Below are 23,194 nucleotides of genomic sequence, written 5' to 3' on the forward strand. Positions count from 1 at the left end.
TATTTAATACGTTTTTTGGGCCAAAGGTACTGCCATAATTCCATTCTTTTTTTAAACTGGTACCAGGTTACATTCAGACGAGTCTTGTAAGGCTTGTGGGCGTCAAACAGCAAAACAACAGACTTAGTGAGAGTCAGCTTTCAGTGGTGGGTGGGGACATTAGTTTGTAGCCTAAACCAGACACTAAAGACATTTTCACGAGAAGAACCATTTTTGGGATGTATTATGGGGTCTGACAAACGCCGCAATACCCCATAACGACAAAGTGAAAGCATGTTTTAGAAATGTTTGCAAATTTATTGAAAATGAAATACAGGAATATCCAATTGACGTAAGTATTCACACCCCTGTGTCAATAAGAAGCACCTTTGGCAGCGATTACAGCTGTGTGTCTTTCTTGGTAAGTCTCTAAGAGCATTCCACACCTGGATTGTGCAACTTTTGCCCATTTATTTTTGTATTTTTTATTCTTCCAGCTTTGTCAAATTGATTGTTGATCATTGCTAGACAACCATTTTCAGCTCTTGTCATCGATTTTCAAGCAGATCCAAAACTGTAACTCAGCCACTCTGAAACATGCACTGCCTTCTTGGTAAGCAACTCCAGAGTAGATTTGGCCGTCTGTATTAGGTTATTGTCCTGCTGAAAGGTGAAATCATCGCCCATTGTCTGGTGGAAAGCAGACTGAACCAGGATTTCCTCTAGGATTTTTCCTGTGCTTAGCTCCCATTGCATTTCTTTTTTATCCTGAAAACTCCCCAGTCCTTAACGATTACAAGCATGCCCATAACATGTGGCATCCACCACGATGCTTGAAAATATGGAGAGTGGTACTCAGTAATGTGTTGTATTGGATTTGCCCCAAACATAACACCTTGTATTCATGACAAAACTTTAATGTGTTTGCAAATTGTTTTGCAGTATTACTCTAGTGCCTTGTTGCAAACATGATGCATGTTTTTGAATATTTTTATTCTGTACAAGCTTCCTTCTTTTCACTCTGTCAATTAGGTTGGTATTGTGGAGTAACTACAATGTTGTTGATCCAACCTCAATTTTCTGTAAATGTTTTAAAGTCACCATTGGCCTCATGGTGAAATCTCTGAGCGGTTTCCTTTCTCTCCGGCAACTGAGTAAGGAAGGACACCTGTATCTTCCCTGTAGCTCAGTTGGTAGAGCATGTTGTTTGCAACACCAGGGTTGTGGGTTCAATACCCACGGGGGGCCAGCACAGGAAAAAAATAAAAAATAATGTATGAAATGTATGCATTCACTACTGTAAGTCGCTCTGGATAAGAGCGTCTGCTAAATGACTAAAATGTAAATGTATCTTTGTAGTGACTGGGTGTTTTAATACAAAGTGTAATTAATAACTTCACCATGCTCAAAAGGATATTAAATGTCTGCTTTTTTATTTGTACCCTTCTACCAATAGGTGTCCTTCTTTGGAGGCATTGGAAAACCTCCCTGGTCTTTGTGGTTGAATCTATGGTAGAAATTCACTGCTCGACTGAGGGATCTTACAGATAACCGCATGTGTGGGATACAGAGATGAGGCAGTCATTCAGAAAGCATGTTAAACACTATTAGTGTCCACGCAACTTATTATCTGACTTGTTACGCACATTTTTACTCCTGGACTTATTGAAACTTGCCATAAGAAAGGGGTTGAATACTTATTGAATCAAGACATTTAAGCTTTTCATTTTTAGTTAATTTAGAAAGAAATCGAAAAACCTACTTCCACTTTGACATTATGGAGTATTGTGTTTAGGCCAGTGACACAAAATCTCAATGTAACCCATTTTAAATTCAGGCTTTAACACAACAAAATGTGGAAAAATTCAAGGGGTGTGAATACTTTCTGAAGGCATTGTAAACTGATGGCTGACGGCTGCTCTATGTTGCACAGGATTGTATAGGACGTTGTCTAATTTCAAAACAAAGGTAGAGAGTTATGTTGTAACTGACTCAACAGACCCATATCGACAGAATTTACAAACGCAGTATTTGTGTTTAGTGAGTCCGCGAAATTAGAGGCATTAGAAATTAAGAGTTAAATTGAAGGTGCGCGAATTGGACCGTATTGCTCAATTGCTGTCCTGCCTGAGCATTCGAAATGTAACGAGTACTTTTGGGTGTCAGGAAAAATGTATGGGAGTAAAAAGTACATATTTTCTTGTGGAATGTAGTGAAGTAAAAGTTGTCTAAAATATAAATAGTAAAGTACAGATACGCCCAAAAAATACTTAAAGGTCCAATGCAAACGTTTTTTTTTAAATTTGTTTGATCTCAATATCAAATCATTTCTGGGTAACAATGAAGTATACCTTACTGTGATTGTGTTCAATTAAAATGGTCAAAAAGAAACAAAAATAATGTATTGAAGACAACAATTTCTCAATAAATAATTTAGCTAGGACTGTCTGGGAGAGGTTTGAGTGGGGAGGGGAAAACTGGAAATTAATTAGCTGTTATTGGTAGAGAGGTTTGGATGTCTCTTTCTTATTGGTCTATTAACTAATTTATTGCATGGTGATGCATCTATGGAAGGCCAAAACTCCCTTCTACCAAATCAGGCTGACATTTCAGATGATCTTTTCAAACAGCTCTTACATTAAAAGGGCATTATCATAATTTTCACAATCTCACAGTATTACTCCAACCTCATAGTGAGGAAATATATATATAAATGATAAAACCCAGGAAATCACGTTTTTGACTGCACTGGGCCTTTAAGTAGTAGCCTACTTGAACGTATTTTTACTTAGTTACTTTACACCACTGCTCAAGGGTGTGTGCTATGAGTTTAGTGGGTGATGGTCTAGGCTTTTTAAGAATGTTATGTTAGCCTACTTACCTGGATTTAGTTTGGAGCAAATTATGAAATAGTCTCTGATAAACAACTATTCTTGACGCCAAGAGGGGGTTCTTCGAAACTGTCATCTGGGATTCGTGCCTCTGGCATTTTTGTCAAATGGTTTATTTACTTCAATGTTATAGTTGACGTCAGCTTTTTTCCTGATTGGTATTAGCTTTAAACTTCCATTTAATTCAATCATGAGATATAAAACAATTATAACAACGAATTCATTAAATTGAACATTAAAATGTTCGATTATAATTTTAATTTGTATATTTCGTTTTTTTGTTTTACATGCAATGTGATGGGTACACTTGCCTATTGCGTAAAGGTCACCCTTCCCGCTGTAAACAACAGTCAATGACTTATATTGATGATTAGTAATAACAAGAAGAAATATATATAGATATATATATATATATATATATATATATATATATATATATATATATATATATATATATATATATTAAAAGTAGATTGTTTTTAAAAGTAGATTGTATTTTCTTATATTTGTAATAGGCCTACCTTCAATACTTGTAATACTTGTAATAACAAACTAATGCGTTTACCGGGTGATATAATTCAAATAGCTGATATAATATTGCCATTTTACAATGAATAAGTTGTAAGGCACCTATAATAAAACTCCATAATAATGGCCTCCTGTAATTAGTGGAAATAAAATACGTTTATGTTAAAGTCAAGATAGAGATAGTTTGAGCAGATTTTGAATCGACCATGCTGCTTAGTAGGCCTACAAATGCACAGACTGAAGTGCACACTAGTAATAGGAATATTGGGGTGGAGAATGCATTCCAAAACCAAAAAGACATTTGTTAATGATGAATTTGAACGAAACTATAGCCCCATTTAGTTATGGCCTGTAAATGTGGCCCTATCTGTCATAGGCTGATGCATCAAGACAGAAAATACATAGGCTACTAGTGGGCAAAGGATTATTCAATCACAAAGTATTAATCATTTCACAATATGTTTTTTAAAAGTAGATTGTCTTTTCTTACATTATTCTCTGTGCAATTGCAGTTATCCAGTGGTTGCAGGTGAAATTAACGTTTTGTTTTCTGATTGATTATTGCCTAATAGTCAAACAGTGTCTGGTGTATTGAACTTTCCAATGACTGTGAAAACGAATGAGTGAATTGACGGATGATTGTTTTCATCACCTGTCCTTTCCGATTAAATAGTTACATAACAGGTCGTCAATAACATTATATTGACTGTGGATAATATGACCTAAAATAATGACAATGAACAAACAAATATGTGAAATCCAATTATAGCATTATTCATGTTTTTAACACGTTTGAAAATGTCACTAACTATAGACTCGTTTTTATCTCTCTGGCCCTATATAATTTATAGGCCTATTGTTAACTAAATTGCCTAAAGAAATGCTGTGCAAAATTGGAAAACCTTTACTTTTTCAAACCCCTTAGAATGAACGTACTTGTCTCTGTTATTAAAGGTCCAAGGTGCATTTGCTGAACCCTTGAAATGCTAACGTGGCCATATTTCACTCTAACAACATTCATACATCTCCATAAAATATTAGCGCGGAGGCTTGAAGCAGCACTCAATTTGATGACGTCTAGAGCCACGCGGTTTTCTCAGTCCAGGTCATATCTCATGACGGAAATAATGCAAAAACAACTATGATAATTTCAGTAATGAAAAAAAAGACAGGTCTATCTGTTACACGGTTTAGTTGTCAGTGTGGACACGATGAAGGTTACCAGGGTAAAGATATCGGTGCCTCTGACCAGTGACAATGATACAGATACAATCGCTTATCTGACTTTCTATTGAGTAGGCCAAGTGATACCATCTTTAAGACTCACTATGTTCGTCTTGACCCGAACTAGAAAAAAATGGATTTACAACATGACATAAAACCAAAATAAGGATCATTTTTATATATTTCAATATATATATATAACATTTGTATGTAGGCCTAAAACATTTGTTTACAGAATTTACAGACAATATCAAGATAACCCCACAGCAACTAAACAGCCCAATGAAACCGTTATTCATTTCGACTTCTAAAACGGACCATGTAAGCTACGAATAATAGCAAAAATAGGAATTTAGTGTAAAGTTAAGACGATACTTGGCTGCAAAAAAAAATAAAAAATCCATTCAGTTAATTTTATCTGGCGCTGAAATAGATTTGATTAATAATTTTCTAAAATGTAAAGTGAAGTATGCCTAGTCTATATGCTTGTTATCCACAATCCCAAAACATAAAGCATGCTTTTCAATAAATACCGGATGCCTCTTCTAGAAATGCAAAGGCTATAATCGCATCTTCAACCTCCTGCAAATCACTGGTAACAATGAAATCCCCATACAGCATAGTTGTATTGAGTTTAATGTACTTACATTGTCATCGGTAATGGGTTATATTGTAAATAAATCGTATTTGTCAAATGTTGAAACAATGATTTCTACCGTATGATGCATCATTAATAGCAGTACAAGGCGATCTTGATAGTGTGTGGCTTTGTCCAAGGGACGCACATGCAAAGTACCCGAGTGTGTTCCCTCCAATCAGAGCGCTCTCTCACTCAACATTATCCAATGGGAAATATGTGCATGCAGGTTGCTGCACGGTTATCAGTGCATCCCGCTTCACTCACGCCATAGTTCGAGTCAATTTACGAAGAAAGCCGACCCTTATGGTCACCATCATAACCACTAAAAAACATCATCAGATCCTTCGACTTCCGAGAGGATTCTCGATGTGGACGCATGCGGCAAACTCACTATTGACAGTCTGAACCGGAGAGAGATATTTTTTTTTATTATCAAACTCTTGTCCGACAACGCAAGAGAATTTCTCTCCTAAAGAAGTGTTTTTGTTTTCTGAAGTTTCAACCTTCAGTGGCTTGCCGTATCCAGGATATACTTCAGAAGCTCCTGTAGTGGCCTCTGCTTATCGACCAGTTCAGCACCTTTATATTTATTCGTTTCTCCGGTTTATTATTATATTTACTCGAGCAAATTTGGTGGTTCATGCTCCCAAATGTTAGCTGTTGGGCAGATGGATGCTAACAGGCAGAGTGCTTTCGTCCTAGGCAGTACACCGCTGGCAGCATTGCACAACATGACCGAAATGAAGACGTCTCTATTTCCCTACACTTTGCAGAATCACGCGGGCTTCAAGGCGCCTTCTCTCAATAATTTGAACACACAGCTTGCCCTGGGGACACCACATGGAATTAGCGATATCTTGGGTAGACCTATCAACTCAGCTGGACAGCTGCTCTCGGGCTTTCCAAGGATAAACGGCTTGGCCACCGCAGGAATGTACTTTAACCCAGCAGCCGTTTCTCGGTACCCGAAGCCCCTGACGGATCTCCCAGGAAGAGCACCCATATTCTGGCCTGGAGTGATGCAGAGCTCCCCTTGGAGGGATCCTCGAGTGCCCTGTCCTGGTACGCTTTGTTATCTGGCTGTGTATAGTGCAAAATGTTTAAATGCAGCTATACAAATCTTTCTGTTTTACTTTTTTAATGTAGACATCTGTTGAATAGCCTAGGATATTTGTTTATTTGTTCGGTAACCTATGTCTTGGTTGTGCTTGTAAATAACTTATATAACTGCCTATAGCATAGTCTCTCTCCAGGAGTAAACTCGTGACAACTGTTTACTACTGATGATGAAATACTAATCACTGTTGTGTTTACATATTTTTGACTAGACTCTTCAATCTTTTTTGTAGCTCAAGCAAACATGATGCTCGACAAGGATGGAAAGAAAAAACACTCCAGACCAACTTTTTCTGGACAGCAAATTTTTGCATTGGAGAAAACCTTTGAACAGACGAAATACCTTGCTGGCCCAGAGAGAGCTCGACTGGCTTACTCTTTAGGAATGACTGAAAGTCAAGTCAAGGTATGTATCATTACTTGAGTCATCTTTTAACATTAATTAATTTATAAGCCTAAATGTTAATCGTTTCAAAATTAAAATTGGTATGTGGCAGTTGTGTGTAATGTGTGTTATTCTCAGTTATTATTATTATTATTATTATTATTGCTAATATTGTTAACATTGGTGGCATTTGCCTATGCTGTTATTATGTTTTCATTATTATGCATTTGGAGCTATTAGTAACTTCATGTTTAGCAAGGATTTTTCTTGGCTCCAACTCAGATAGTAATAACGTTTATGTTGGAAGAATACTTACTACCCACCATAAGTATGTCTTATAGTTGTATTTATTAAGTGTTTAATTGTATGTTATTGCTCCTCCCCATAGGTATGGTTTCAAAACAGGAGAACCAAATGGCGGAAGAGACACGCAGCGGAAATGGCAACAGCCAAAAAGAAACATGACTCTGAAACTGAGAAGATGAAGGAAAGCTCGGACAATGAGGACGATGACGAGTACAACAAACCTCTGGACCCTAATTCAGACGACGAAAAAATCACAAGACTTCTGAAAAAGCACAAGGCTACAAACCTTTCCTTGATCAGTCCATGCAGCAATAGCTCGGACACCTTGTGATGACAGTGACAACTTGTCGTGAAGAGACAAACACTCCATGGTGCTTCTAAAGCGAATTTAACCAGGGTATAAATTGTTCAAATGGAAAGAAAGGGCGCTGATGGGTGGTGTGAATGATTTATGTTGTACAAACGAAAATGTAAGTGAGATGTATATATTTTTTACTGAGTAAGTTATGTTATTAAACCAATGTAAACAAGACATGGCAGCCTTTCCCGCAAATCCCGATAAGCATATACCCTCGCAATATTATAGCTTCCTTTTGTTATATTATTGCCGAATAATGTTACCCATCTCTCCACCTTTTACCATTCTAAATTCAATACAGGTACACAATGTATAAATGCAAATGTTGTAAATTATAATGTAAAAAGCTTGTTTTAACGATTTCAACTCAGTTCTATAATTTGAAGGAATTTGTTTTACCTCATCAAACAAAGCTAGAGAACTGGACCCTCGTGTATGTTGGAATAAGAGAGTATTATTACTTCTGCGAAGATGGAAGAAAAAAAACGTATTATGAATAAATTATTTAACAAGCTTTTGTTTTTAAAATGGAATTTTGTTTTTGAACAGTTTTCATCTTCACTGAAATTACTCTTCATTGAATAACCACATATTTTGACATTGATCGGGACCCACTCAAATACTGAGAAAGATGGGTCTAATAAATTATAATGAACGGAAACCTGTTTGCTTCTTCTATCCAAGACCGTCTGAGATGTTTTGGATCACTTTTGTAAACTTTGCTTACGCAAGATGGAATAGCTCAATGTGAAAGTATAGGTCTATACTGAACTAATAGGCCTAGGTCTTGTGAATTTGGCCAACAAGGACAAACTATAAATTACACTTGACATTAGACTACTTGTAATGTTATTCTCAATATTATACTTTAATTTTTTTTACAACGGTGTTGTGAAGGATGGTGGTGATTAGGCCTAAACAATGCAATGTCTATACGTTTATGCATAGGGAGTTCCATGAATATATAGGCTACATATAAAAATCTGTATTTTTTAAAAAAAATTTCTCAACATTTCAAAAACTAAATTGTCTACATTCACAAACCCAGATATGGTAATTGGAATGGAGGGTTGTTTATAGGTTATAGCCTCCATATGTTTGCGTTACAACCCCAAATTATAGCCTACTTTATGTTTGAAGTGTGTAGACTGCTTTATCCCTTTTAAAGTATATTATAGACTTCACACATCTCAGAACAGTTTATATTGAAATAGTGATTTTCTTTGGACCTAACGCTCGGGAAGTGTAGTTTGGACTTCTGGTCATATGGATTGATTCGGGCTCATTCATGCTTAAAGTACAATAGAAGAGAGAATGACTATTCTACAATGTAGGCTATATTTAAAGCACAAATCAACACATTTTCAGAAAAAAATATAAATGTCCATAGTGCTAGGCCCCTAATTAAACTGCATATTGTACTGTATTTTGTATGCATTTCAGATATGTGGTACACTTATACCACGTTTCACTATTGCCCTATTACATATATTAGTTATTATATAAATGCACTGGGTTTAACTTGAAAACTTACTAGAAAATAGCAATTGTTCATTAATCCATAACTGTTTTCTATATATGTCTAACACGGGAAAATGTTTTCGGCGTCCACAAATGCAGCCCAATTCTGACCTCCTTTCCTCCACTAATTGGTCTTTTGGCCAATCAGATCAGCTCTGAAAAAGATCTGGCGTGAAAAGATCTGATGTGATTGGTCAAAAGACCGACAAATTATCAGAATTGGCTGCCTGTGTAAACGCAGCATAATAGGCCTAGAAGGCCAGTCTAGCTGCAACAACCATAGGACTTACACCTCGATCACATCGATAGTGTCATTGCATTTTGGTAAAAAGAAAAAGTACACCCATGTGCAACGGAACGCCGCGTTTGCCTTGCACCATTGTGTTACAGAGGCAGTTTCAGTGCGTTCTGTGGAGCATCAATTGGATTTATCGAACGTATGCATCAAACTGTATGCGCTGACGGCTTGACAGAAATGGCAGCAGAAGGTGAATGTTGAACTTTTGTTGCACACATGTCCAGATGATGCTGCGTTCATTTTGCGCAACAGCTCTATCGGTGTGATCGAGGCGTTAAAGCTGCATGGTTTAACTTGATGCGATATCACGAACATTTTTGAAAACGGTCATCCCTACGTGCACACAGCCTCTGTACGATTGTGGCAACGCATGCAAGTTGAGAAAGTTTTACAAATAATAAGACCTAATCAATCTTGTTGTGCGGTATGCAACGCTGAAGTGATAGATGCGGTGGAATGATGACAAAACACCCATTGAGTTCTAATGGTTTTATTGCTTGAGAACCGCATAACCAACACTAGAGGCCATGACGTCAATGGGGTATAGAATCTCTATCTGCTGAAAGAAGTGAACAAACCGCAGCTTCTCTTATCACGTGACCAGCGGAGTAAAACAAGCAGTTTTGCCTACGAATCAAATCACACTGGTAAGACAACAAATTCAGCGGCAGTCACAATATAATTTCCACTTGCGGTGATTTAGATGGAGAAAAAAAATATTAAAAATCCTGGATCAATCTAACGGCTTCACACAGTCTGAACTCTGTAGTGTATGTAGTAAATTGAATCAATAAAAGGAAACCTTCGCGTTTCATCAACAGCCTCCCCTAATCGCCTTTTAACGCTCTAACGAGCGATGAGAGGGCCTTATTTGCAACATAGCAGTGAAGGCTGTTGAAGGCTACATACAAAATTAAAAAGCAATTCTTCCTGGTCTTACCCAACTTTAGCGTTTTCTTGTTGTTGTTTTTTGTTTTTAACAATGTATAATCAATACCTTTATCTATCAGTTGGACTTAACTATTTTATGTTAACTCTTACACAATTCATTTCTTTGTACAATACTTGGCACCATAATGCAGTAACAAAAATAGATACCCAAGCCTATCTAAAAACATCACATTCAGAACCATAATATTATTACATAGAAATAAGTTAGAATAATAATAATGAAATAATGTGAGACTGCTATATATGAAACAATATCTTATATACTTGCATGGTCTATGGCACTGCTTAAAACATCCTTGGATAGGCTATATAAATCATGTTGGCTGAAATGTTTTTTTTTTTTCCTTCTCTCCATTGTAATGTTAGATTCAAAGGTCATGGCTGATGAAACACCCAGCAGCCATATTGTCTCCATATACTTCAGCATAACAATTGTGGTAAGAATGATAAATTATCTCTTTAAAAAGTACAGTATATAAAATGAGAGTCAGCTGATGTGAGGCATGGCAGTGTTATGCACACAAGTCAGCAATGACAACAAAAAAAAAGAAATTAAGTGAAAATATTTATCTATTCTAAACAGTGGGACCACAAAGTTTGGTCAGAAGAGAGAGAACAGCACTAAAACCATCAACAACTCTATGTTATACTGTCCAATGTACAAATAAACCTAACAATATAGATATACAATTTTTTTTGCATTGCACTTTTTAAAAACATCTTACATACTGTATGGAAGTAGCTTCTATGTTAGAGGCGTACCTAAAATTGCAAATATGGTATCTAAAATAATGTAGTTATGACTAATTTATATTAGAGTTTTGGCAACAAGGCTGTGACATGGAAAATAGTTGTCCTTCCTTTCTCTGGGGGAAAAGGGTACGTCGCAATGGTGAGGTCAGTAAGATATGTCTTATCGCAAACGTCTCTCGGGTGGGTAGTCCAGATACTGACGTGTTGTGTGGAAAAACATCAGCTTGTATGAATGAGGTGTTATTATGACAGCAACTGGTCAGCACTGCTGAAAAGTCTGTATAGGGTCTTCAGTGTGTGTGTGTGTGTGTGTGTGTGTGTATCCTGTGTCCAACTCTCGTGTTCTTCTCACAGAGGCGCTTCACGCAGATATCTTTTCCACCCTTTGGCACCACTTCCCTGACAAAATAAAGAAGAAAAAAAAAACACAGAGACGCAATGAGAATTATGCCTCAGCGTCAAGCATGTATTATACGAACAACTAAAAAAAACGCTATGCAAAAAAATGTAGGAAACCGAAGCCTAATAATAATAAGAATATTAATAAGAGAAATAATGACGGTAAAAAATCTATAATTTATTAATAATAAATAAAAATATTTACCAAGACATCACTGCACGTTACAACACTTGTGCTTATTTGCATTAGCTTTACCTGCCCCGGCTGTTAAACGAAAGGACAGGTAGACAGGCTGCCAGACAGAGGGACACAGAGACAAATGAGCCAGTTAGCAACAGTCCTGCCCTGAGTGTGAAGGGTCAAAGGCAAATGGGGCCAATACAAGTTTAAAGCTCTCAAACACGCACAAAGACACACACCCTAAACTCACATACCGGGGGGGGACACATATTTTCACCTGCGTGCTAACTACATTGGAAAAAATGTAAACATAGCAGAATGTGATTTTAGCGGGTGCATGTGGTTCTTGGCCTAGGTCTGGTGGAGTATCTCTCTGTACCTAGGTCCCCTCACACACACACACATACACTACTGTCCAGTCCACAGTAAGTAATGATGAAAGACTGAGGAGTTCAGCTTTAAGGCGCCTCTCTCTCTGTCAGCCTAACAGCCACTGTCTGACACTACAGAGTCGAGGGACTGTGTTAAATACTATCTATAAAGTCAGCATGACAAAAGAGCCTCTGATCACAATGTGACTGTTCACAGCCAACTTTTGGTTTCATTATAGGCACATGCATAAGCAATTGCAGTAATAGGTCAGTGGAGTACTAGTTTTTGGTTATGATAAGGTAAGGTAGTTGTTCTAGTCATATTCTTTCAAATCAAGGACTGTACTGAATTCCATTAATTGAAATTGACTGGAAATCCCAAATTCCAACAAAGTGCACACTTAGTTTTCAATTGAAACAATAGAACATGATGAAATAATGTACTCAATTTCACACATACAAATCCATACACAGACAGACAACCACCCATACCCACAAACAGGCAAAAACAACACAACCCAGAAGTGGGCTAGGCCTGTGATGTTACCTTATGGTCCCCCATGCAGACGTTGGGCCCTATATTGTCATAGACCAAGTTCTTCTCCTCATTTTCAGGCTGAGAGAGAAAAAAAAAGAATTAAAATAATTATATTAAAATAACAGTAGTATAAAAATGTAAACAAATAACTAAAACATTTATCGAAAGAGAAAAATGTTCCTCCCAGTGTGGCAAATCATTTTATTTGTTGCCATTTCAAGGTCAAATGAGCATTATTCGGATTTCATTTTAACAATGTTATTACAAGAAAATTCTTATCTTGGACATTTCATGCGGTGTTATTAAACCTGATCCTGAAGTAGCCTACAGTTGATTACATATGACTGATTTATAACTAACAGCAGAATCTTAACATAGTTAACACAACTTCAGAAAGTCAATATTGCACATTTTACTTGAAGATTGAATACAGTGAATAGACAGGAACTGTAAGGAAACCAGTTACCAAGACAATATTTACCTCCCAAACAAATGAGCTCATACAGCATATGAATGAATCATGTTTCCATATTTCACACAAAAGAAAGGAAGTGTCAAAACACAGACATGAACCTCAGGCCTAGAGTATAATAAATCATTTCTCTGGTAGAACTGAAGACTTTTTAAAGAGCCCGAGAGCCGTCAGTTGTGACTAGGTGAGCAGCGCTTCCACTTGAGAAGAAACAACGAGTAGCTTCAGAATGGACCAGAAACTTAAATCCAAATTAACTTCAAACCTATCCTGCTAGTCTAAGGTCACTGGTGCGCTGGCGAGCACCGTGCGGCGGGTACCTCACTCTACCTTTCTATTGGGCCACGCACCGGCACTTTCCCCAACCGCCTGCCAAACGCATGAGTCGCTGACTCCTGGAGCCCGGGATACATTCATCACATAGAGACTTGATCATTTACAAAGACAGCATCAAATTGTGGATTTTCGGGCTGCATAATCTTTAGACAGATAAACAAATTACCGGGGGCCCTCCGGCAGAAACAGAGCGCTCGCTCCGCTGAGCATTCATTACCGCACATCCACCCTCCGGCGCTGTGCCGCGCAGGCAGCGAGCAACCTTTGCCGTGTTAGGGCTCGGCAAGCAGAAAATAACATGGCGGCGAGTTAACCGACCATGCCATGATAGACGATGCCACGTGGACGCCTGTTTTTCAGGCCCATGTCTCAACAATCTGTAACGCTGCCTTGGAGTGACTGAGTGTGTGTGTGTGTGTCTGTGGTGTGTGTGTGTGTGTGTGTGTGTGCGCGTGCTCAGTGCATCATCAGCCAATCTGTGAACATTTTAACGTTAGGCTCCCCTACATTACAAGCAATTAACCTGTAATTGAGAAAATAAATAATTGTAGAACTACTATTTATGGACAATTTATAGCCTTTTTGTCTCTTTTTTAAAAGTAATGATGAGGGCAAGTGTTTTGGAAAGGGGGATTAGCCAAACCTTCCTGTAAAGCCACAGCAGATGAGAAGAAAGGCTAGTATAGGAATTGTTATATTTTAGAAAGCCAACTTCCTCCCTTCTGCGTTCTGGAACTCAGAGATGTGAGTGTGGTTGTGTGCAGACTGCCACTGTGAAGTGGACTAATGTTCTGGGCTTTTATCCTGGAGACTCCTGCACACACCCAGACCATCAGATAAACGGCAGGCACCCCTACGGTAGTACAGAAGAGAGGTACTTCTGTGGAGGAAGGGATGCTCTGGTGTTGTGTTCATTAAAGATTCTCTCGTCGCCGTGGACGGCAAGTTCCTCCCCGTACAGGGACATGTTCAATAGGGCACACCGTAGCAAAACGTTTTGAAGTGGACATGTTCAGACTGTTTATCTCTGTTTCACCCCATTTCGGACAATTTTGTCCCTACTGAACATCTGCCATGCCATGTCAAGGTGGCTGCCTTCACTTAAATTTACAGCTGGCCTCGCCAGTGTAATCTAGTCTCATTTATCACACCAGATGCCTTCCAACAGCTCTATTGTCATGGACCATCTCCAGCTTAATCAAGTGTGAGTGTGCACTTTTAGACACAATACATTTCTCCTCTTGTCACCTTAAAAAGCATAGTAATCAAATAGGTGGACAAACTCAATCTATTCATTGGGCTGATTAAAGCCAAAAAAATGGGACACCTCAGTGTAAACTGAAATGACTGAATGATTTAAACTGAATGATTTACACAAACTTGTTTTTCCCGACAACAACCGCAACCAACAGAGAAAACTTACCAAAAAAGGATGCAGTTCTTAAAGTTGTGGTTACATGGAAAATTGTAAGTTAGGCTGATCGTAAACATGTTAAGAGATGCACTTTGTGAAGATGCCAAGTGCTGAAGAGGTCTTAGAAACAGTTTTGCATTATCCAACCCCAGATCCGCCATGTTCTCTAAACATCACAGTCAGACGTGAACAACTGAGAGACTAGCATGGTAGATATTTCAAGTAATCCAGCAAACAACAGGGGAAAGACAACAGTCTGGAGTCCAAACTGGTGCCGTGCTGACGGGGAGGGAGGGAGGGGAGTGGTGGCAGATTGGTTGAGAGTTTACAATGCCTCTCCTGGATTTAGGCAGGGTGGTGGGCCACAGCTTTGGGTTCTGCCACTGTGTTGACTCTGAGAAAGAGCAGACAGAGGGAGCACAAGATCTCCGTCTTTACAGGGACATTATGGCCCGCTGGCAAGCAAGAAGATAGGGGACATATATACTGTCTGTGTGGACCCTGGGCTTAAACTCACCGTATGAATATTCACATACAGTAAATCCCTCCATCTGGAAGGCTAGCAGAGCAGAGAGAGAGAGACAGAAGTGAGAGTAACAGAGTGGGTTGAAGAAAGAGAGAGATTGGAGGAGAGGGGAAGAAGTTGAGACAGAATGTGAAGGAAAGAGGGATGGAGGAAGAGCAGATGCCATAGACCAAGGGTGTGAAGCTATCCCCGATTGGCAATCCAAGATTCTACATGAATCTGGCATACACCACGGGGTGATGGTCTGCCAATGACTGTTATTGGCAGATCGCCGTGTGTATGTGTCTTAGGCTTCTTAAAAACTCACCTTTAAGACCAGGTCTTTAGCTGTGGCAGACATGAGGACGCGGTCACACCAGGCAGGGCATCTGGTGTTCATGTACTGCTTCCCCTGACTGCTGTCTTCACTGTACGGATAACTGTGGAAACAAACCCACACCATCATCATACAATAATCAAGACTTCCGTGTTAATAAAGAGGAAGAAATACAAAAAGGCAATTCTGTGTATTCTAAATTAGATTGTTAAAGGCATTCTTAGTTAGGGGCTAGAGCACAGAAAAGGAGAGAACATTGAATCTAAATCAGATACACAGCTTTGACTGTCTGGAAATCATCTTTTGATTAAACACACATGGATGGCTCAATCAGAGAAATGTTTACAGGCTCAGTGGATCTCCCCCTCTTTCTCCCCCTCTACATCCCTATGCAGCCATCAAAAAGAGATTAGGGCTGTGGCAAATGGCCAAGTGAGATTGTATCTGGTAACAGGAGGAACAATCGGATGATTTAAGTAGCCCGGGCCCGCCGGGAAACCCCATCGAGCCGATGCAGATTTACATTGTTGAGAATTCAATTTAGCCCTACAGCTCATCAAACTGCATTAGATTTACATGCCACCAATCCAATTTGTTTGTGCGGCTCATCAGGATAGGCCCGGGTTTACATACTGTAATACCAATCCAATTTGCTCCTTCAGTGCTACACACAGGGCTCACCGTGGCGTAACACAACACGCGTTTTCCCCCGGGGCCAGTAATAAACGAATGACAAAATAACCCCAGCCGTCCGATATTATTCTCCATTGTCGAGAAGCTCAGGTGACGACGTTAGAAGACTTGAAAGTAACAGTGCGATTATTATGTTTCCGTGTGTGTCTGTTTGTGTGCGCACACACCTTCCTGTGTATGCTCGTGTGTTTTACACCATAATGTGATGCGACCCCCCCTCCCAGTATTCTCCAATTAGTCAGTCAGATGGGTCCATCGGTCCGAATGAGAGGCTGCTAGCACACAGCTATCGGATACATTCACCTAGCTAACTCGTGGCTGCTACGACACACACAGGCACCTCTTTAGGCCAACCAGCCATGCTGCGCAGGGCAGGCCAGCGTACACTGTCACATTGCAGCCATGAAGGGTGATTGTGTCACTCTCAGGCAGCCAGGCAGGAAACCAACTGCGCAAACAGAGGCCTGGTAAACACCTCCAGGCGTGCGCGCGTACACACACACACACCACGGGGGGGGGGGGGGGGATGTTACAGTTGTGCCATGGCGACCAGTACGATCACAGACTGGGGACTACGGGAGGGCGGACCGGGGCGGGGCGGAGGGAATAGGGGACAAGAGGTACCCACATCCAGCCAGCGCACAGCACCCCCCCTGCTGGGTGAACAAACAGGCCTGCAGAGCGCTCCTTTACAGAGGCCCCGGCCTCCAATTAGCATTAATGGCACGTTAAAGCATGTGGAAATGCAGCAGGTTTTGGTATGCTAAAGAAGGGATGACGGAGGGATCCGCCAGATGAAAGTCTTTCAAAGACGAGAGGAAGAGAGGGGATAGAGAGGGCTCAGACAGTAAAACGAGAGTGCGGGAGGAAGAGGGCAGTGTCATCAAAGTGACTCGATCTTCAGGGGTGGCCTAGCTACAGACTCTCCAGTCCATACAGTGAACTGGCCCTAAATGACTATGCGATCTCTCTATCGTAAGGGAAATAAAGGGACCTGTACCACTATTACTTAACTGTTTTTGATAATGAAATAAATCGGAAAAAGGTGATTCATCATCGTATAAGGTGATTAGCGATACTCAACAATGGCAAGTGAACGATAATGTCTATCTGCAGGCAGTCTTACCCTACACTCCTCCTCCCCGCACCCTCCAATGCCTCCAATTGAGATAACAGGTCCTAATGCAACAGCAAACATCAGTGGCGGCTTTGGGGAGCACTGTGTGATTAATGTGTCCGATTAGCGCAGATACAAACGTATCTGAAAGCAAACGGGGCTAGTGGGTGTGCACGGCCGGAGCCCGTCAGCTCCTATCAGTCTCTTATTGCCCACAGCAAGACTAATTACACTAATTAAATGGGGCCGAGCTGATAAACTCAACAATCGCCCACCTGTGTGTATGAGTCTGCCATGTTCGCTGTGAGACTGAGACCCACACACCCACTCCGCTGGCCCAACTTCGGTCCCTCAGGCAGGCTACTGTGGTGGTACTGCACCTGGCTTAACTACCTAGACCAGAGATTCACCAGCATATCTGCTAACAGCTTCTATTAACCACCTGTGTGTAATGCATAGTGCATTGTGAATATATTCACATGCATTCATAAAGGTGGTTTATAAGGAGCCGTGAGCTGTTGCCAATGCTTATATTGCAACCAAGATGCACTATGGGATGACAGGAAGCATTGGAAATGAGGAAGTCAAAATGTGCACCTGTGCACCCTTGAAAACATCCTCTTTTGTTGGGTTATAACCTCTAGTGTGAAGTTCACAGACTTCAACACGGGGAACTTCCGCATATCCAACATATGTCTCTCAAAGCCACCACACCATTACTCATTCTTCATGTGGATTTTTAATGTTCTACTTCCTGCTGTAACATCACTCATAGGTTTTTTTTCTTCTGGTAAGTGTCAAACGCCTGTCAGTCGTGTGTTTGAGCAGTACCAAGCATCGGCGGTGTAAAACCCAGCCCTAATGTGTGTCAGTCAGACCTGGGTTCAAAAACTTTTAGAGTTGGCTCTAAACGTGCCAGATGGGTGGGGTTTGCATTTGCACTTTTGCAGCTATTCTATTGGTTCCACTGCAACAGGAAGTTCAATTATTTGAACCCAGGTCTGGTATCACTCAGCCTCACCATCCAGAGAGAGCGAGCGGAAGTGGGCCGGGCCGGGCCAGGCCAGGTGGGAGCTCTTGTCCCCAAGCTGCAGTCACCCAGCACTGTCACGCACCATCCCCGTTCTGTTGTGTCCAACATTTCTTATCTCCTGGCCAAATTCCGTTATCTTGTTTTACATAATGACAAATAAGTGACAAGCCAAACAGGGGCCAATTGAGTGTGCCCGTATTTAACAAAGGGAATATAAACTAGTGAATATGGGCAGGGCAGGGAGCCAGAGATAAGATTGTTTACAGTATGAATGACACAAGGGCAGAGGTAAGGAGGGGCATCATGGGGCTAATGTCACATGACTCAGTGTTGACGGGGCTGTATGGACGCAGGGATTGGCTTAGCCGTCAGGTTATTTTCTCTTTACGGTAAAGTAAACTTTTTTCCCTCCCAAATGACTCACCTCTCCCCGCTCAGCCACATTTGTTTACCGTTATCAGGGAAGGCTTGGCAAAGCAAGGACGGAAACGAGGAGCGACACACCTTAATTTTCATTCACAAAGATCAGCCGCACAAACTGCTATCAATAAAACTCCCTGAATGTTTGCTCCACATTTCAGGGTTGGGGAGCTCGCCGCCACAACATTGGCCCAATACAAACACAGTGTCAAATGCCACAGGTTGCTCAGAGCTGGTGTGTGTGTTGGACAGACAGCTACACTCTGTGCAAGAGGTTCTGTATCGGTGAAGAGCTGCAACTATTCAGCAGACCCCTTTCCACTCAGGAGGAAGTCTTGAGCGTCTGTTTAACCCTCTCTGTACCAGAGCCATTTAAACAAAAGGCTCCCTCTCATCCCAGCGAAGCATCAGCCCAGGGAAGAAGCACACAGACACACGGCCATTGTAAATATATATACTACAATAGCCCCTGCCACATTTTCAATGGATCCCCAGCAGTTAGAACGATGGACGTGTTGAGAGTGTGAAACAATGTTCCTCTTCAGCTGATTGTGTGTGATAACGCACGATCTCATCGACACTCCAGCAAATAATATCAGCTGTGTGCGTGCCTTAGAATCGCTCTCTTGCGGCGCTAAACGAAACAGTGGCTAACGGACATCTCTGGTACTCCATAAACAGTCATGCGCCTCCACCGCAGTATAGGAGGACCTTTCAGAGGACAGGACTTCACTTGGCTTGCACTGGCCATCAGATGCACAAGCGTGCGCACACGCACACCACTCTTAAGAGGCCCAGTGGGTGGGATCTCAATGTCTTCCTCATTCTGCAGGGAGAGTGAGTGTGCCAAGGCCCTACTGGCTCATTCACAAATTCCACCATTCAATGAGGAAACATAACACTCAGTAAAGCACTGTTATCCAATGGTGAACTGCTGGAAAATTGAACGTGGCCATCAAACAGAGATAATGCTTAGCATTCAGCTGTTTGGTTTGAACTGCGGCTTGTTTTCTGAGGCAGGGCACAGGGCATATGGACAGACGAGTGTTTTCGAGAGCATGTCCTGGAGAATTGGCAGATCACCATTTATGTCATTAGACCAAACACTATTTCCCCGCCTAAACTGATGGGCAACCACACGGGCAATCTGTTTTTCTCAAGGTTTTCTTCCACCTGCATTGTAACCGCTGGGTCTTTTCCCAGGGGGGGGGGGGGGGGGGGAGGAGTCAGTCTTCGGCCCATCCTCATAGACCTGCCATGTTTGGAAAATGTATGCTAACGTGCCAGGGTTGGTCCCGGGGCGCTCCCGGCTTCCTGTTCAACACCAAACGGTGAAGAGACAACTCTTTATCAGCCCTCCTCCTCGCACACCCTGCCCCTCCTCACCTCGCGACCCCCTGGCCACTTTGCTCCTCTCGCCCCTCTCGTCCCTGGCCTGTCTAGACTTGGCAAACACAGATGCATGGGACTGGAGCCATCTTTACTCGCTCCAGTGTCTTCCCATCCTTCTCTTGTTCCACTCTCACTATCCCTCTTTCCTCGTCCCTCTCGGAGTAGTCGACTCATTGGGGCGGTACACTGATAGAGTTAGAACGCCAGTCTGTCTGATGTCACTCAAAAGCTCCCTCCGAGCCCATTCAGGGTAATCTGGTTAAAACAGGAATACATTCTTCCCCTACTCTCTCATTGTTCACTGAATTTCCCCCCCGCTCCAGGTTTAGATTACATTTTTGCATCGATCTTAGACAACAACAAAAAAGAGCAAATAAATCAGATAATGGGCAGTACTAAAAGCATTCTCCTAAAATCAATCAAAATATATGAATAACGTAAGTTACTCAGCCTTCTTAGATGTTTTGGGGAGGTTACCTTAGTTATGCTATTCCAGCAAACATAATCAGAAATGTATCATTTCATATGGGGGGGGGGGGGGCTTGGCTCTAACTATTTTTATCATGAGGTTGGTTTCCAATTGATAAACTTGTCTTGAAAGACTGGGCCCCCCTCCCAACTACTAAACTCCAACAGATATCGCATTTTAGCATACTTGTGTGTATGAGTGTGTGTGCTTCTGTGTGAATGGGATACCCCGCAGCCTATCAGTGTGCGGCAGCCGGCTGGCACCAGGTACAAGTCTCGCGGGCTACGGCTAAATTCCACACCCCGGTGGCCGAGTGCTTAGACATGTCACGGGCCAACTTTGACAGACGGCTTCTTGAAGGTGGAGCGATATTATATCTACAGCTTGTAGCACATTCCAGAAATGCAAACATGATGCACGAGAACGTACGGCACAGACACTGAAATAATGTATAGTCTCAATAACACTATAGTGTCTTATTCTAAAAATGGAATGGAACCTCCAGTTTGGGGTGTTTGAGCTTTTACTGCAGCCTGGTGGAGGTGAAAGAGGATCATCATTTTTTCCCGCTGTTACATATTTCCACAACCTCATACACACAGCTCTGGTCCGGTATTCATAAATGGTCTCAGAGTAGTAGCGCTGATCTTAGCTGCGTCCCCCACCGTCCATACAATCGCACTCGTTATTATCTAAACAGGCAAAACTGATCCTGTACCAACACTCCTACCCTGAGACGCGTTGACAATACAGACCCTGATCCCAAAAACCAAAATAAGTGAGGGTTTGATGACATCTTTATCCCTGGCAACATGCTAAATGACCTAAAATACAGCAACTAGGCTATGGTTATCCAATTACATAGGTGGACATAGACTTCCACATGCAGGATTAATTCATAGAATAAACAGTATTGAACAGTATTGATTTCTAGATTGAATGTAAGCGAGCATGTGTGTATGTGCGTGCGTGCAGGGGGAGTAATAACCTCACAGATGGTGAGGGGCTGTTCCGGAGCAGGCTATGTGATGGAGAACAATCATTGAGTGCTTGATTGCTCATGGAGCACAAGGATGATCTGACAGGGGGAGGGGGACAAGTATGTATGCGGTGTGTGTATGTGTTGGTGCAAGTGTGTGTTATGTGAATGGGAGGAGAAGGTTGTTTAAGTTTAACTAGGCCATTTCTACTCATTAACCACTGACAAGGAAGTGGCTCGTATCAGACGCTGAGTGGATTGAATCAAATTTCATACGCTATGCCCAGGTTTTAGCAATTTGATTCATCATGTCCCCATTAGGTGAACATCATTCGTATTCTTTCACAGCAGCCTGTTCATTGACTCGGCAGGGAGACGATGATTCAATATTATATTATGGATAGATAGGTGCAAAAGTCACCGAGTGTAAAAGGACAATAAATCCAGACGTCACTTATGCAAAGCGATGTAAATGGGGTCCCTGATTAAGACACGGAGTAATTTAAAAACAGTGACTGGCAGAACCTTGACACACACACACACACTCACTCTCCACCGGTCCGGGTCCACACCCGCCACCAGAGCAGTTTATCAAGTAATTATTGTTTGAATACAGCATTTCATTATCTGCACTGATTGAGTCACGAGTGACAAAGGTCAAGCGCCATTATCGCGCCACCGCCAAAACATATTCCCACACAGGCCGGCGTGTGTGCTTGCCCTCCCTCTGCTCTGAAAAGGGCTAATTGCAAATGCATTTGTTTGAGGAAGAGGAGACGAGAAGGACCCCCCTCTCCATGGTCCCCCAACTCCCACCGCGACAGAATATCAATGCAGTGCTCTTCACACACACAAGCAAGAACAGACACACACATACACGTGCCTGCAACCGCACACACAAATACACGTGCACACGCACATGCGCGCACACACACACCCAGGGGAGCAGTTTAGAAGCACATCCAATCATACTAAACAATTGATAACCATCAAACATATAGTTGGCACAAACAAAGCCATTTGGCCCAAGAGGGTTGATTGAGTAATGTTAAGGCCCCATACCATTAATGGAGCAAAACATCAGCCTGTTTGTGCACTGCTGATTTTCAGTGATGTGGTGCTTTAGCAAGGTTAGTAGTAAGGTCCACTTCTTTTTACAACACATTCTTACCAATGGATAGAATGAGTCCTTCCAAAAAGTGATGATTTGTACACCGTTAACTGAATCCTGGATAACTAAGTGAATACCTACTGTGACTAAACACATGGTTAGAATGCGAGATGAGGGGTAGGCACACCATTTCATGGCCAATGATAGTGAAGGGCAGAGAGTAGGCCCTTTATGGGGTAATAGACAGAGGTAGTAGGTAATATACAGGACAATAGATAGTTACAGGTAGGTACCAATACAGGAACCAATTAATGTGCAGGGTAATAAATTCAGCAAAAAAAAGAAAGTCCTCTCACTGTCAACTGCGTGTATTTTCAGCAAACTTAACCAATGTAAATATTTGTATAAACATAAAATTCAACAACTGAGACATAAACTGAACAAGTTCAACAGACATGTGACTAATAGAAATGGAAT

At 41.3% G+C, this 23,194-nt stretch overlaps 2 protein-coding genes across 3 annotated transcripts in view; one reads left to right on the forward strand and one right to left on the reverse strand.

Moving 5' to 3' along the window:
- Positions 1-5,512: 5,512 nt before the first annotated feature.
- Positions 5,513-8,088, forward strand: nkx6-2 (NK6 homeobox 2). Its single transcript, XM_014200205.3, has 3 exons — positions 5,513-6,324; positions 6,612-6,784; positions 7,152-8,088. The coding sequence occupies exons 1-3, from the start codon at positions 5,913-5,915 to the stop codon at positions 7,398-7,400; spliced, it is 834 nt and encodes a 277-aa protein (XP_014055680.1). The 5' UTR covers positions 5,513-5,912; the 3' UTR covers positions 7,401-8,088.
- A 1,632-nt stretch (positions 8,089-9,720) lies between these two features.
- Positions 9,721-23,194, reverse strand: part of inpp5a (inositol polyphosphate-5-phosphatase A) — a 200,466-nt gene continuing 186,992 nt past the window's right edge. Inside the window, exons 13-16 of one of the 2 annotated variants that reach the window (XM_014200229.3) lie at positions 15,495-15,606; positions 12,449-12,517; positions 11,606-11,642; positions 9,721-11,349 (exon numbers count right to left, since the gene is read on the reverse strand). In XM_014200229.3, the coding sequence (XP_014055704.1) occupies positions 11,312-11,349; positions 11,606-11,642; positions 12,449-12,517; positions 15,495-15,606 (256 nt within the window). In that variant the 3' untranslated portion in view covers positions 9,721-11,311. Of the gene's footprint in view, positions 11,350-11,554; positions 11,643-12,448; positions 12,518-15,494; positions 15,607-23,194 lie in introns of both variants that reach the window. The other variant, XM_014200220.3, reaches the window with a different exon arrangement.

The sequence above is a fragment of the Salmo salar genome, chromosome 01 (genome assembly GCF_965601325.2).
Source record: "Salmo salar chromosome 01, fSalSal1, whole genome shotgun sequence".
Classification (NCBI taxonomy): Eukaryota; Metazoa; Chordata; class Actinopteri; order Salmoniformes; family Salmonidae; genus Salmo; species Salmo salar.